The following is a 16,172-nucleotide window of genomic DNA, read 5'->3' as shown; positions in this document are numbered from 1 at the left end:
TCCAGGCGGGCCATACATATTCCATTGCTTTAAACCCCACAATCATTTTCCTGCGCTTTGACAGCTGGAAGCGCAATAAGCCCGGCAAAACACGGTTAAAAGAACAAACGCATTGCTTTTACTCTGCACGCTTGTATGTGTATTGGAAGGAACTCGGATGACTTCCACGGCCTTCTTGCTGTGGATTTTGAGCAGATTGTGTTACTTTGTACCTAAAGTTGCGTTATTTGCATCCGGGCGATTGGGTCGAAGATCGCTTTGGGCAGGATGAAGAGCTGAGGCCTGCTCGCCGATGCCCACGCAAGCTTTAAAATGTTTTGCACTTCATTGGGTTTTGATGAAGTACAAATTGCGGATTTTGACTAACTATCCATCCATCCATCCATTTTGATGGATGGATGGATGGATGGATGATGATGAAATTTCTTCCCTCTCACCCAGACAGCAAGACAACAAGCGGAGCCGCTGCGGGTGCCCGCGCCGCCATCAAATGAACAGTGAACATCCTCACAAGGGTCACGGGCCGTGCTGGGGCCTATCCCAGCTGTCTTCGGGCAGTAGGCGGGGCACACCCCGAACCGGTTGCCAGCCAATTGCAGGGCACATAGAGACACCGAGGGACAATTTTGAGTGTTCAATCAACCTTTTGAAATGAGTACCAAGAGAAAACCCACGCAGGCACGGGGAGAACATGCAAACTCCACACAAGGAGGCCGGAGCTGGGATCGAACCCACGACCTCTGCACTGTGAGGTCGACGCGCTAACCTGTGTGGAGTTTGCATGTTCTCTCCTGGGGACCAGTCCAAGGTGTGACCCGCCTCTTGCCCCAAAGTCCGCAAACCCACCCGTGACCTTAGTGAGAATAAGCGCGATCAAAGATGGACGACCGGACCGTTTCAAGTCCTTTTCTAACTAATCCGACGATTGTAACAAGGTTCATTTGGCACCATCTGCATTCTTGTGCGCTTTGTGTAATTTTATACATTTTTATTAATCAAAGAAAGTAAATGCGTTATCTGATTTTTTTTTTTTTTTTTGGGAAGCAATTGATTGTGTCAGCGGGGACACCTGCAGCTCCGGAATACATTTCCACTTTGAGAAGACGTTGAAAAAGGGGAAAAAAAAGACAAAACGCGGCCGTGAGGAAAAATTGGCGGCCGCATGAATATGCAAGGCCTTGATAGCGCCTGTGTCATTACTAATGTTGCTGCCAATTACAGAGCATGTCATGACACTGTGAGTCATGAATATTCAGCACGGATTGATATAGACGGCGGCGGCGGCGGCGACGGCGGCCTCGCGCCACATTTTTACTGTCTCATTGTGCATGGCGAACAGGTACCTTCATCATGGCATGCGGACGCCTTGCAAGCTGCAAGACAAGCTGTTCCGTGAGGCATTGCTAGTTAACAGTGTGTTATATAAAGGTGTATAAAAGTGATGAAGTGCTCGCCGGCTCTAAAGAGCAGGCATTAAAGCATATTAAGTAGACATTTAAGCTTGTAAAGTGGAATTCCAGAAATGGGAAATAGGAGTGTGAGCAAAGAGATGCCTTCGGGCTCGGGAGATTCCATTCTCTCGCCAGTTTCAGAGCTGCCTCAAAAGAGCTTTTTTCTTTTTTTTTTTTTTTTTTCTTCCCGGGGGACGTGTGCGACAGTTGCGGGCTAAGTGGACTACCCAAGAAAAAATTAACATTGTTTTTGTTTGACTGCATCACGTTTTGAACTAACATCGGCGATTGTCATTTGCACTAAAATTATTAGGACAAGTGGATTAGGTCAGTAATTGTTAAAATTGGCAGCCTGTGGGCCGGATGCGACCACACTGTGTGACCCTTTGATTAATTAAAAAAAAAAAAAAAGTCAACAAACTTTTGAATTTAAATAAAAATGATCATTATTTCATTTTTTTACAAATTCAAAACATTAAATCGCCGATAAACATTCAATATGTGTGACATGAAAAACTGGGGGGGGGGGGCCACAGGAGAGACGGTAAAAATCAAAATAGGAACAAAAAGAGTTTTTTGGGGGGGGGGAATCTGTTTTTAGTGGTAATATCACCAATCAACACTAGATGGCAAAAATGTCTTAGCTGCACGTACACTTGGTCTTATACTCCGACATGAGTATTCCGAATATTTTTTTGTGAATTTGGAGTGATATGCAGGACAAACGGTACCTCAGTAATGTAAACATTCTGAGAGACTTTCTTTTTGTTTAAAAAAAAAAAAAAAAAGTGCAAAATGAGTTCCTGGACTTTGTGTTGGTTGTTCAGCAATTTTGTGCCATCCTTGAATGGTCATTTTTTTTTATGCACGAGAAAGAGAGATGAAACGATATCGTTATTTTGTTATTTGCTTCAAATCATGTCATCTGGATACATCTGCTTTTGCTCTTTTTTTCGTGCAGAGTTCTGAAATCTTAGCAGGGGGAAATGCATCCGTCGCTCTGTCACGCTCACAATGAAAACACACCGCGACGTAACGCCTTCAATTCCGAGCTTCCATCACGTTCCAAAGCCACTTCGTTCAATCGTGCACATCCACACCGCTGTACTATCCTTCAGTCAAAGTAAATAAACTGCTCAAACCACCAATTAAATTAATACTTGCCTTTATGCTTGCGCTTCAGATGGCTCGCAATGATGTCATCTCATCTGAAAAAAATTCAAAAACAGCACCTTGATGGTTCATTTGAACAATACTTACAATAAAAGGTTTGCAGCGCAATAAAGCCCACCTGAGAAGAAAGACGGACAGGGCGGCGTGGCGCAGCCATTAAGGGGCCAGGTTCATTAAAAAGAAAAAAAAAGGTTACTTTCCAGGAGCGGAGAGCAGTGCACACCAGCGCCCTCTAGGTGCCGGTGCAATACGCTCCTCCGCAGCCTATCCTTGAGTGCACCTGGTGCACGTTTGCCTTAGCGTGCTTTTTTTTTTTTTTTTGCCCGCACAATAACAGGATGCTGTCGAGAGGAGTTTTTTTTTGGCCCGCTGCCCACACTAATATTCGCCCAAAACACACAGCCAGAGCAACTATTGGACACAAGGTGTTAGTGTAAGATTACCTCGAGATGGGCTACAAAACAATACGTTTATTTTGGCCATGACGTATCAACTTGAGTTCATTTTTTCATTTTTTTTTTTTCATCAGTCTCCGTAAGAGTCTGCGCAATCAGGCTTTTCCCTCTAGCGGCCACTAAATTGGTTCCCCTGCGATAACTGGTGAGAGGCCCCCACTAATTAGCACTATTTTCCCACCCCTACCGCACACACACACACACACACACACACACACACACTTAACCCCCCCCCACTTCCCCCCCAGAAGTTGAGGTCTAAATTTGGAACACAATTGAGGAATAAAGAAATCCCGTCAGACGATAAGGTAGAATAATATTACCCGCCCGCCTCCAGCTTTATGAGGTTTATGTCACACCAGTGCTGCGCTTCCTAGTGGGGTAGGAATTACACTCCGGTAGGGGGTCCTCGCTTTGCGACGTTTCGAGGGGACCAAAGGCAGGCCATGAGCTAGTTGGCGCACTGGTGTTGAGAAGATGTCGGCATGCTCTGTTACCACCAGACGAGGGGTTGGAATGTATTTGGATTTTTCATTCGTGTTCCTTTTCATTTCTTGTTGACTTTCTCAAAAATCACTTGTTTGAATTTGTTTTTCGAGCTGATCCAGTTGATTTGTTCGTTTTTTTATTTGTTTGGTTTTTTTTCTTTTATGTATGTGTAATAAATGCTTATTACATACACATAATGTATACATAGTGTTATGTATGTAGATTTGGTGTGTTTGTGCAGTGCAAGATGCAAAAAATAAAAAATAAAAGTCACTACATTTTGTGTAATCAACTGCAATTCCTAAACGGCTCTTCAACTTTCTTTGTTCTGTACTGCTGTTTAAAATAACCAAAAGCTGATGTGTGAAATTAATTGATAAAGATGAAAATAAAGGAAATTTTTATGAGAATTACACTGCCCAACAGCAAATTGCAATCATAGATGGCCCTCATCCTATTTTTTTATGCAGATTATAAAAATCCCCCCCCCCACCCTCCCCAGCACATCAAGTTTTTCAGATAGTTTCATTTTTTTATTTTAAAGTTTACGCTTTACGGACTTTACTTTAAAACCTGATATGCTACAGGCTTGGAATCGGCACCAAAACATTTAGACATTTTTACTTACATCTCTGATTAAAAAAAATAAAAAAGTCAACATTTATTGATCAGTTGTAATCAATGTGACAAGTGGAGATTCACCACTTAATCTTTATCTTCACCTCAAAAGCTGTGCTGATCTCAAATCCAACGTGATGCAACACTGTCACCTACTGATGTCTGTTGTTATTGCAGTTATGTCGAAGCCTGAATTTCACAGACAAGCTTGGCCCTCTTCGATGCGTAGAGCCATTGAAAAAGCTTCTTCTTCGGATTATGTTCATTGTTGGTTGTACACACTTTTAAAGCTGACTCGGGTTTTATAACTCAATCGTTGGGTTGACACTGTTAGGTCAGAGGTTGGGCCAATTTTTATCAAACATTGGACTAAATTGTTAATCTGTTGGACAAGTGATGCCCCGCCCACAAAAGCTGTGCTGATCTCAAATCCAACGTGATGCAACACTGTCACCTACTGATGTCTGTTGTTATTGCAGTTATGTCGAAGCCTGAATTTCACAGACAAGCTTGGCCCTCTTCGATGCGTAGAGCCATTGAAAAAGCTTCTTCTTCGGATTATGTTCATTGTTGGTTGTACACACTTTTAAAGCTGAATCGGGTTTTATAACTCAATCGTTGGGTTGACACTGTTAGGTCAGAGGTTGGGCCAATTTTTATCAAACATTGGACTAAATTGTTAATCTGTTGGACAAGTGATGCCCCGCCCACAACAACATAAAACCAATTGTATTGGTGTTAGCTGTTGGATCACAGTTTGGATTTACACCTCTCAATCTTACCCGGAGAAATGTCATGTTTTCATGTGATCATTTACACATGTTAACGTTGATCATTTTTACATAATAATTTCATAAGACACATGTAGAGCTCCGCCAGCGAGCTGAACCGGAATCGCTTCGTTTTGTTTTGCCCAATATAGAAGCCAATCGTAGTCTGAAACTGATCTGATACGAACTTTTTTTTTTTTTTTTTTTTTGTCTGGTGTGGCAGCAATAAGCTTTGATGAGACCGCGCCTGGAGAGTGTTTCGTCTTAAGTCCTGTTCAAACTGAGCGCTGAGCGTAGCCAGCCGCCTTTATCCCCACTACATCTCAGCTTCATGTCCATGTGGGAAGCAGCATAGATCGCATAGTACAAGACAAACACGCTCACCAGGCAGGGCTGGAGAACGCCGCCGACACCCCCCACGACCACCACCACCTTCACCCCCACTGCTCCAGCATCCCTCCCACCTCGCTCCGCGATTGGCCCGCGTCGGTGTTGACGACAATGACGTCACGCCAGCAAACACGTGGGCCACGGCATCCGGAGCTCACATAAACAAAGCCACATTGGCTTGGAGTGGCTTAGTCGAGGCAAGTGTCGCTCACAGGCTGGGGGGGGGCTTCATGATTTGGGAGGTTTTGCTTCGACTTTCCTGTTTGTTCTTTTCCAAGTCACATTTTCAGGAAGACGGCAGCCCTCCTGAATGCTTATTGCATGGATTGAACAGCTGGATGTGAAAAGAGGTACAAATGTGTTTCTTTGCCAACGGTATCGGCGTTTAGTTATTGTTGATTGCATGCGTGCAGGTCGCCAAGTGAAATTAGTGACATTTATTCTGTGCAAGAAATGAGAAACAGCGAGTTCAAAGTGTTGCTTTTGCAGTGAGCGCCAGTACTGTACGCGCATGTTGTTTTATGCTTGTTGTGGTGTCATTTTCTAGGGCAAGATCCCGCCAACTCGAAATCCGACCGGTCGTCCCAAGTCGCGTTATCTTGTCCAAGTGTGAGCCCGGCACCGTGTTGAGGTGAAAGCAAGCGTTTTCAAACAAAAGCCCCCCCTGACCAAATTTGCGCTCTTGACTAAACGCTCCCGTGCCTCGGCAGCCATGCCCTGCGTCCAGGCTCAGTATGGATCATCACCCCAAGGAGCCAGCCCCGCGTCCCAGAGCTACAGCTACCACGCCGCGGGAGAGTACAGCTGCGACTTCCTCACTCCCGAGTTCGTGAAGTTTAGCATGGACTTGACCAACACCGAGATCACTGCCACCACCTCCCTGCCCAGCTTCAGCACCTTCGTGGACAACTACAACGCGGCGGCGGGCTACGACGTCAAGCCGCCGTGCCTCTACCAGGTCCCGCACGCCGGCGGCGGCGGCGGCGGGGGCGGCGAGCAGTCGCCCATCAAGGTGGAGGACGTGCAGATGCACGGATACCCCCACCACCCTCACCACCACCACCCGCACCACTCGCACCCGCACCAGCAGGGCCACCTGCCGCCGCAGTCCGACGACATGATGGCCCACGCGGGGCCCGTGTACTTCAAGCCGCCGTCGTCACCGCACGCCCCCAACACGCCCAACTTCCAGGTGCAGCCCGGCGCCATGTGGGAGGACCCCGGCCCCTCGCTGCACACTTTCCACCACAACTACATGATGGAGCAGCGCAAGAATCCCGTGTCGCGGCTCTCCCTCTTTTCCTTCAAGCAGTCCCCACCCGGCACGCCCGTGTCCAGCTGCCAGATGCGGTTCGACGGCCCGCTGCACGTCTCCATGGGCCACGACGGCCCCGCTTCGGCGGCCGCCGCGGCCGCGGCCGCGGCTGCGGCCGCGGCGGCAGCGGTGCACCACCGGGGCCTGGACGCGCAAAGCTTCGCGGTGCCCGGCGGCCTCCGCAAGCAGGGCGGCCTGGCCTTCCCGCACTCGCTGCAGCTGGGCCACGGGCACCAGCTGGTGGACAGTCAGGTGCCGTCGCCGCCCTCCCGCGGCTCGCCGTCCAACGAGGGGCTGTGCGCGGTGTGCGGAGACAACGCGGCTTGCCAGCACTACGGGGTTCGAACCTGCGAGGGCTGCAAGGGCTTTTTTAAGGTGGGCAAGAGGGATGCGTAAAAGCGACGGACGTTCTTGTTTCCTGCCGTGCGTGCCAATGATGATGCATTAAGATGTAAAAGGAAAGACGCCCCCCGAAGTGATCTTATCCCTCGACCTTTTTTTGTTCTTGTTGTTTTTCCAAGCACAGTCCCGGATGCGTAAAAATGATCTCGCTTTTCTCCAATCCTTCTGTTCCTTCCTGCGGGGACGTTCCGAATTGAACTTGTCACATTTAGACGCTCATCAAAAAAAAAAAAAAAAGGCCCACCACAGTGGACGATTTGCCGACACTTTTTCTGTGTCTCGGGCGGACAATTCTGGTGACGTAATAAGTCAGTGCGTAAAAAAAAAAAAAAGTCATTCGGTTCCTGTGGTTTGCTTCGCGCAATGTCCAAATTTAACATGTCTCATTTAAACGTGGATCCTCGATATAATGTACAACAGTTTCACGTAAATACTTTTTTTTAAATTTCTTATTCATACCACTTAGGTTTTTTTCCCCTCTAGCGTAAAGTACACGATGCCTAAAATCTCTGTATGTCCAAAAAACAGCCCATTCCCGTTCTTTCCTCCATTCGTGTGAAGATTTTTAACATTTAAACGTGAATCACGAAACGAAATGATCCTTTCCCCCCTCTTTTTTTTCTTTCTAGAATGCGTAAAAAAAAAAAAAAAACCGTCACCGGTAGAATGTTGGTTGCTGCGTGGATGCAATTTACGCACGAAATAGTCGCGATTTAACAAGTGATATTGGGCAACTCGCAGAATGCTTAAAAATCGAAGTCGATGTGTTTCTTTTCAAGAGTGTCTGAAAAGCAGGCCCACGAAGTGATTGTGTTTCTGTCTCCGTGCAGCGCACCGTCCAGAAAAATGCCAAATATGTGTGCTTAGCCAATAAGAACTGTCCAGTTGACAAACGCCGGAGAAACCGTTGCCAGTTCTGCCGTTTCCAGAAGTGCCTTGTGGTCGGAATGGTGAGAGAAGGTACGTGCGGGCCCGAGTCAAACTTGCCTTGTCGGTTTTACGCACGGTTTAGCTACTTCATTTTTTTTTGGGGGGGGGGTCAATGTGACGTCACGGTGGTAATCCGCGCGCGGCTCGACGCCTTCCGCGCGTGACGATGCCGATTATTTTTGCAGTGGTGAGGACTGACAATCTGAAAGGTCGACGAGGACGCCTGCCATCCAAACCCAAAAGCCCCCAGGAGCCCTCCCCCCCGTCGCCGCCGGTCAGCCTCATCAGCGCGCTGGTCAGGGCCCACGTGGACTCGAACCCTTCCATGTCCGCGCTGGACTACTCCAGAGTGAGTGGGAGCGTTTCTTCCCAAACTGAAGAAAAGCACTTGGCGACGCGTTACCCCGACACTCTTGACTTTCTTTTAAGTGGCTCCCGCGGAGTAATTTACGTCGAGAGGGCGGAATTTAATAATAATAATAAAAGGAAAAGTCGCCCAACGACCCAGTGTGCAATTTCACGGATTATATATTTTCAAGGGACTTCATTAAGCGGCCGTGTGTGTGTGTGTGCGTGTGTGTGTGTAAATGACATTCCAGTTCCAGGCGAGTCCTGACTACCAAATGGCGGGCGACAACACGCAGCACATCCAGCAGTTCTACGACCTGCTCACCGGCTCCATGGAGATCATCCGCGGCTGGGCCGAGAAGATCCCCGGCTTCTGCGACCTGCCCAAGCCGGATCAGGACCTCCTCTTCGAGTCGGCCTTCCTCGAGCTCTTCGTCCTCAGGCTGGCGTACAGGTACGCGAGGAGCCACTTTGGGGAGTGCCGATCCGGTTTGCTGGTTTTTAACGAGAGCGCGTTTGCCGGCTTCGAGGTCCAACCCGGTGGAAGGCAAGTTGATCTTTTGCAACGGCGTGGTGCTGCACAGGCTGCAGTGCGTGCGCGGCTTCGGCGAGTGGGTGGACGCCATCGTGGAGTTCTCGTCCAACCTGCAAGGCATGAGCGTGGACATCTCGGCGTTCGCCTGCATCGCCGCGCTGGCCATGGTCACAGGTGACGCAAAAGAGACGCCCGGCGCGATCGACCCCTTCCGCGGATTGAGTCGGCGTCCGTGTTCTGATGGTGATGATGATGATGATGATGATGATTGTACTTTGTAGAGAGACACGGGCTGAGGGAGCCCAAGCGCGTGGAGGAGCTGCAGAATAAGATCGTCAACTGCCTGAAGGACCAAGTGACGTTCACGGGCGGCGGCGGCGGCGGCCTGAACCGGCCCAACTATCTGTCCAAGCTGCTGGGCAAGCTGCCCGAGTTGCGCACGCTGTGCACGCAGGGGCTGCAGCGCATCTTTTACCTCAAACTCGAAGACCTCGTGCCTCCGCCAGCCATCATCGACAAACTCTTCCTCGACACGCTGCCTTTCTAAAAACAAAACAAAAAAACAGGCCGCGGCTCCCACGCAGACTATTTCCCGACCCCCCTCCTCGCCCCTACACACCCGAAAAAACAAAACTTTCCCAATTTTATTTTTCTTCTTTTTGGACATCTGCAAAAGCAGGACTGGCGGGACCCTTTCTTTCCTCCGAGGACCTTACAAAAATTGCTGACAAAAGACACATTTATTATCCTTTTAATTTCACACTTGTTCTGACAGTGCATGGCAAACTGATCGAATGCAAACATTGCGCATTTTAATTCCAACGACTTGAGTGGGTCAAAAAAAAAAAACCAACAACAAATCTTTCCATCATGTCTTCAGCACCTCCAGATGTCAAATATATTCCATTTATATATATATATGTACATATATATAGTATATATAATGTATATGCGGACACTGTACATTACCGAATAGATGACGCATCAGTTTATAATATGAACACATTTTGTTATAATGATTTTTTTCCCCCGTTTTCAAATCGTGCCTCCCCCCCAAACATTTTCCAAAAAAAAAAAAAAACGACGCATGTCTTATTCTGAATATTTATTTTTGTTGCTCCTCTATAGGCACATGCAGAGGCGATGTCTATATAGCCGATCGGACACTATGTAGTCTGCTAGATTTGATACCAATGTAGTTGGCACTCAAACTCATATCTAAATATATACAGTGTATATATATATATGTGTGTGTGTATATATGCATACACATATATATATATATATATATATATATATATATCTGATCTCCTGTGTATAGACGAGCAGCCAGGGAGGGAGGGAGCCATCGTGTTTGTACAACTGTCACATTCCTCGTTTGTATGTGTGCTGTAAGTATTGTTGCTGTTCAATATAAAGCTTTCTCGATATGCTTAAGAGCATTTCTGTCGGCCGATCGACGAGCATGGGGACAGAGAGGGGGAAATGCAAAGACACGCTTTGTCCACCTTTTTTGGATTTTACACGAAAAAAAAAAGAGTGTGGGGGGGGGGGAGTGTGTGATAGGCCTCAGAGCTTTCATCCAGATTGCAGAGGGGAAACGATTATTTAATGTTTACGAATAAAACGTTGAAATCGAGAGAATCCGTTTCTTATTCATCATGAAGGCAAAAAAAATAATAATAATAATAATCTGCTGGTACCAAACGTAAATCAACGAGGCGATCGTACGTGAAGGCCTGTAGCATTTTTTTTTCTTGCGTTTGCTCCTTAATAAAAAAGTTTTTGTTGTATATATTGAAAGGTTGTTTACACGTTTAAAAATCTTGCGAATTTAAACGTTTCGTTTAAGAAATGACACCGGCGTGCAGGTCCGTATTTAAAACACAATTATAGGTTATTAAAGCACCGTTATATTTAAAATAACTATTTGCGTGAGTTTTAGAAAAAATGTTGAAAAGTTCAATTTGGGCAAATTGGTCGCTTTTCTGCCTGTTGGTTAACCGTTTTCAATTTTCTTCGAATTTCGCTCATCTTAAATCCGCTGTGAACTTTTTCTTTTCGACGTCCGAATCGATTTATTTTAGCTTGCATCTTTTTTTTCTCTTTTTTTTTTTTTGCAGTTGTGGGTTGAAATCAAATAGAAAAGCCCAGATTTTGAACAGGTCTCGGTCAACAAGTCAAACATCGCAACTGTGGTTTATGAAAAAAAAAAAAAAAGAAAACCAACGCTTTGCCGAAACAAGACTGGCAGTAATGACATCATTCGTCATTTCGAGTAAAAAATAAAATAAAATAAAAATCTCAGTGGTCTAATAGCCAACGAAAAATCAACACAAGTAACCAAAAGTTCACTCATTAAGAGAATTTAAGCAACTGAGCACACAAAGCATCTTAACCGTAAGCCGCATCGACAGTACAAATCAATGATGGTCACTTAAATTTTTGAAATGATTGAAACTTTAATGTAACTCACCAGACTTAATTTGATTTCGCTCGAGTCAGTCAGATTACGAACAGGAACCTCAAAGCCGCATGTCGATGCTTCTGTGCAAAACTGGCTTCAAAGCTCATTTGAAAATGATCAGTTGTCATCGTTTACGTTGTGGTTGGTTCGAAGCCACAGCGACTTTCATGTTTGAGCTCACCTCTCTCCCTTTTTTTTTTGTCTCCTCCTTCCTTCACCGTGCAGAGCCAGAAAAGAACAGCGCGTGTGCGTGAGTGTGTGTGTGTGTGTGTGTGTGTGTGTGTGCTGTCACAAAGCTTTTGGCTGAGTGTGCGAGCGCAAAAGAAGTGAAGCCCCGCAGGCTGCGAGGAGGCATGTCTGGGACACATCCGTTCTCATCCCAAATCAAGAGAGCAGCTCCTTCCCTCCTCTTTTTGGCTGTGCGTCGACCAAAAAAAAAAGCAATGAATTGTCCAAATAATTAGCGCCGCTCGTGCTAATTCCAAAGCAAATTGGGATTGTGCTCAGAAGCGGTTTGCTGACATTTAGCAGATCTGTCGAAACGGCGCATCGCGCGTGTCGCGCGAGTTGACTCCCGAGTACAGTTTCGCTGCGAAAAAAATGAGCGTCATTACCGTCCGGGCGTGATTACGCCTGATGGAGGACCAAATTCATTAAAGACCCCCATTACTTCACTTCCTCGCCACACTTGACATGATGGCGAGGAGGAGAGAACGAATCCGGAATCATTTAGAGCAGCGCTTACCAGTGGGCGCGCGTGCGCGCGAGCGAGCGAGGGGCTCAGCAACCTTTCTGCATGCCTGCACACTTTTCCTCACGCTTGTGTTGCACGGTGATGGGGTGATGGGGGGGTCGTGGCACCCGTTGGAATGGATGCACGGACGCCAAGTCACGCCATCCGGTCTGGAAGGAAGACGCTGATGCTCACCGTCGTGCTCCTTGACTGACTTTTATTCCGAACGGTGATCCCTCAGCATCTTCCAGTCGTTAGATGGCAACGTAGCAGCAATCAAAAGTAGTGAAACAACTGCCAAATGTTCCAACAAAAAGGAATGTCTGCATTGATTAAGTGACAAACGTTTGCTAACGACGTGCAAAATTCAGACATATAGATAGCGATTGGGGTACGGTACACACCACCTCATATTTTTTTTTCTTTATTTGAGGTATGGCATTGAATTACCTGAGTGGGGGTGGCTATTTTAGGAAATGTAGTAAGGTGGGAGAGGACACTCAAAGAAAACGGCCCTCTGGCGGCCAAGGCGCGCATACGAGAAGGAGCAGCACAATGTGTCTTGAATTGCGGCAAAAAATAAAAAAAGTGATTCTTGACATTAGTTTGAATGATGCCGTTAGTTTCTGTTTTTATCAAGCGCAATATTTGAGAGTTCTGTTTTCACTCATTAAAAGCGACCATCAACATGTTAAACTTTGCAAAAGTGGCACCAAGATGCAACGCACCTTGAATGTGGATTGATTGGGACAGCAGTCAGGGGTGTGCGTTGGTGGTGATGGTCGGGCAGGGGGTGGGCTTCATCTGTCATAGCACTAAACAGGCAATCGATGGGGCAGCCGCGTATGAAGGATGAAGGCAGGAGGAAGAGCGATGACGAGGCCCCCAATCAAAGGCCTGCGCTCCTTCTTGCCTCTAATGGCCATTAGCGCCGCCGACGTCGGCTTGGTCGCCGAAGGAAGATTGACCGAACTTGATGACCGCTCGCATCGCTCATGCGTATTTACTTGACAATCCGCAGCCGCGCTCGTGCGCACTTATTGCCTCGTTCGGATGGACGCTGTCAAATCATCGTTACAAGCATTGGTGGCAAGTAATCAAGTACAAATACTTTGTTACGCTACTTGAGTAGATTTACTTTTGGGATCTGTACATTACTCGAGTATTTATTTTTCAGATAATGTTTTCCTTCTGCTGACTACAACTTAAAACACAAATTTTATACACCTGGCTAAGGCTCAACCAATTAACTGGCTTGCACTCAGAGGATTTCACAGTCTGCACTTATTTACTTTTACTTAAGTGCAGGAGTTGGATCAGTACTTTTACTTTCAAAAGTTTTTTTAATTTTTTTTCAGTACAGTGTGATCCTCTTTGCCACAAATGTACTTTATAATACTCAGCTGTGTGCGTGCGTGTGTCTGTGTGTGTGTGTGTGTGTGCACGCGCGCATTTATTACATATTGATTCCTGCCCTCAAATCATTGTTACAAGCGTGCTCAAAAGCTTTGTGGACTCCAATCTTCCAACACCACCGACGGCTTTCAAAAAAAGTGTGTTCTAATAAGTTTAACTATGTTTTAATACATTTTAATGGTTTTGAAGAGTGTGTGTGTGTGTGTGTGTGTGGGGGGGGGGGGGGTTAAACTGTGTATAAAAACGGTCTTCAAACATTATTCCGTTAAGTCTGGAATGCATCTCTGCGATATGCGGGAGGCAACAGTATTGCAACACCATGGACAGCACTGTCATTCCTCTCTTCGTGTTTCTGAGCATTTGGACAGGAAAATTCCCAAAAGAGCACATCATCATCCCAAAAGCACGCAACACATTTCAGCAGTGATGGATGCCGCACTGTGACTCGATTAAACGTGCCTATAGTTTGAGCGTGTATCAATATTGAACACGTGGGCTCGCTCCTTTGACCTTATTGACCAAACGGAATCGGAACTGTCCTATATGGAAAGAGTTAATGTTTCCTTGGGCAGACATGTTTCCGATTCAATTAGTTTTAATGAAGCCAGTGCTCAGTGCTCACTGGAGCAGTGCAAGGGGGGAAAAAAAACAGGCTTAAATGTCTGATAGAAATGGAGGACGCATGCTGCGTGTTCCCTAAGTATCGAAAAATGCCTCCATCATGCGGGTAGGAGCCGGTGGCTTGAGAAGAAGTGAATTGTGAGACATCAAATGATGCGTTCGCCCTCCGGGGCGACCCCGGGGAGGCTGACTAGCAAACCTAACATTAATCTGCTTTAAATGACACATGTTGACCAGCTTTATCCTTATTTAATCATTTCCAAGCATATCTAGCTAGCTAGCTAGCCGGATAGATACAATAGCTAGCTCGCTAATTAGCGAGTTAGCTAGCTCGGTGATAGATAAATAAAACAGCTAGCTAGTTAGCTAGCCAGATAGATAGATAGATAGGTACTTTCTAATTTGTGAGCTAGCGAGCTAGATGGTAGATAAATAAAACAGCTGGATGGTTAGCTAGCGAGATAGATGTCTCGTGAAAACATGGTCGCCAAGGTGGACACAGATGGAGTATTAGGCCAACATCATTTCGGTGTGTGTGACACATGATGCGATCTCTACTCGCGGCTTCACGTATGCAAAAGGATTTGACTTTCGCAGTTCCAACTCGTCCAGAGGATCATAAACACAACAACAAAGACCAACATGGTGAGACAGCACCTGATAAAGGTACCCAGGGAGGTGTATTTTTTCGGTGGGACTGTACTTGAAAAGTTGAGAGCCACTTCAGTCGAAGGTTTGTCATTCCTATTGGTCACCAGGCCCGTACGTTTCGTAAAGACCTTGTCAACACTGTCGACGACGGGCTCAAGCCTCTTGCGAGTTTTTACAATGATTCTTACTGCTGTTAGCTGACATTGGAAAGTGAAATCGGGTTTATTGTTTCCCCTTGCCAATGGCGGGCCCTCTGCTGGAGTTTGAGACCGAAATGTTTCTGACATGTTGATCGATATACAGTGAATACTTTGAGGGGGAAAAGTTATCGGGGCCCTCAGAAGGTCATACGATGTTTCCTCCCCAATCTGAAACGAAGTTCGATTTCACCGTGATCCTTTGAGTTTTGCAGGTTCTTCAGCCCCCGGCTCCGTTGCACCCCGCAAGCATCCAGACGAGACTTGCGTCTCAACTATTCCAGCTGAGTTGTCCTGATCAAAAAAGTATCTTGAAACAATGAATAAATTTATGATCAACAAAGTATCTTGAAACAATGAATAAAGTTAGCTTGCACGTTTTGGTAGTATGCGTAATGGGTGTTTTATTTGCACTTTATTCACGATCGCCAAGAACAGGGGTGTCAAACCAAGGGCCCGTGGGCCGGAACCGGCCCGCAAGGAGGTTTGATCAGACCCGCAGGATAATTTAAAAGTGAAAAAATGCATGAAAGACATGGAATGAATATTTTAATAAAGTGCAATTCATGGAATATACGCTAGGGGGATACACTGTTTTTAAAAATGCATAAAAGACACTGAATGAATATTTTTAATAAGGTGCAATTCATGGAATATCCGCTAGGGGCACACTGTTTTGATCAGAGGAAAAGACAACATTATTTTGTTCAGAGAAGAAGACAACAGCAGCCTCAGTCTGTCACTGAGACAGACCCAACACAGCAGACGCTATCAAGGAGATGTGAATACTTTATTCTTTCCACATATTATTGCACTCTATTTAGTTTGTAAGGTGTAGGGAGGGATTACATTTAGATTTTATATGCTCGTGTAAATGGTTTAAAAATTCCTTTCTTTATAAATCTCATTTAATCTTAAAAGTGCATTACTATATTTTTCAAGACCAATTACTTGTTAAGGTTTTGTGCCCTTATAGAGTCAGTGGGATCAGTTGCAATGCATACACAATCAAACCTCGGTTTTCATCCATAATCCGTTCAGAAGGCTGTTCGAAAACCGAAACATGCTTTTTAAACAAAAAATGTTTATTGAAAACGTCTGCGAACAATGGAAAGCAACACGAGGAAGCGTCACTTCCTCGTGTAAGGAAGGCGAGAGGAGTCAAATGGTGCATTCAGTGCGCTCAGTTTGTTCGAGAACCGAAATTTGTT

General features: G+C 45.9%; 1 protein-coding gene across 2 annotated transcripts; it reads left to right on the top strand.

The window, feature by feature from the left end:
• The first annotated feature begins 4,792 nt into the window (after nucleotides 1-4,792).
• nr4a2a (nuclear receptor subfamily 4, group A, member 2a) lies at nucleotides 4,793-9,481 on the top strand. 2 transcript variants are annotated; one of them, XM_019862753.1, is made up of 8 exons: nucleotides 4,793-5,696; nucleotides 5,894-5,977; nucleotides 6,057-7,036; nucleotides 7,894-8,023; nucleotides 8,179-8,342; nucleotides 8,593-8,795; nucleotides 8,872-9,050; nucleotides 9,158-9,481. In XM_019862753.1, the coding sequence occupies exons 3-8, from the start codon at nucleotides 6,059-6,061 to the stop codon at nucleotides 9,421-9,423; spliced, it is 1,920 nt and encodes a 639-aa protein (XP_019718312.1). In that variant the 5' UTR covers nucleotides 4,793-5,696; nucleotides 5,894-5,977; nucleotides 6,057-6,058; the 3' UTR covers nucleotides 9,424-9,481. The 2 variants fall into 2 exon arrangements, with proteins under 2 accessions (XP_019718312.1, XP_019718303.1); XM_019862744.1 differs by having other exon boundaries at nucleotides 5,894-7,036.
• The last annotated feature ends 6,691 nt before the right edge of the window (nucleotides 9,482-16,172 follow it).

Source organism: Hippocampus comes, unplaced genomic scaffold (genome assembly GCF_001891065.2).
Source record: "Hippocampus comes isolate QL1 unplaced genomic scaffold, H_comes_QL1_v1.1 scaffold284, whole genome shotgun sequence".
Lineage (NCBI taxonomy): Eukaryota > Metazoa > Chordata > Actinopteri > Syngnathiformes > Syngnathidae > Hippocampus > Hippocampus comes.
Note: the sequence above shows the minus strand (reverse complement) of the source record. Positions and strands in the feature narration are given on the sequence as shown.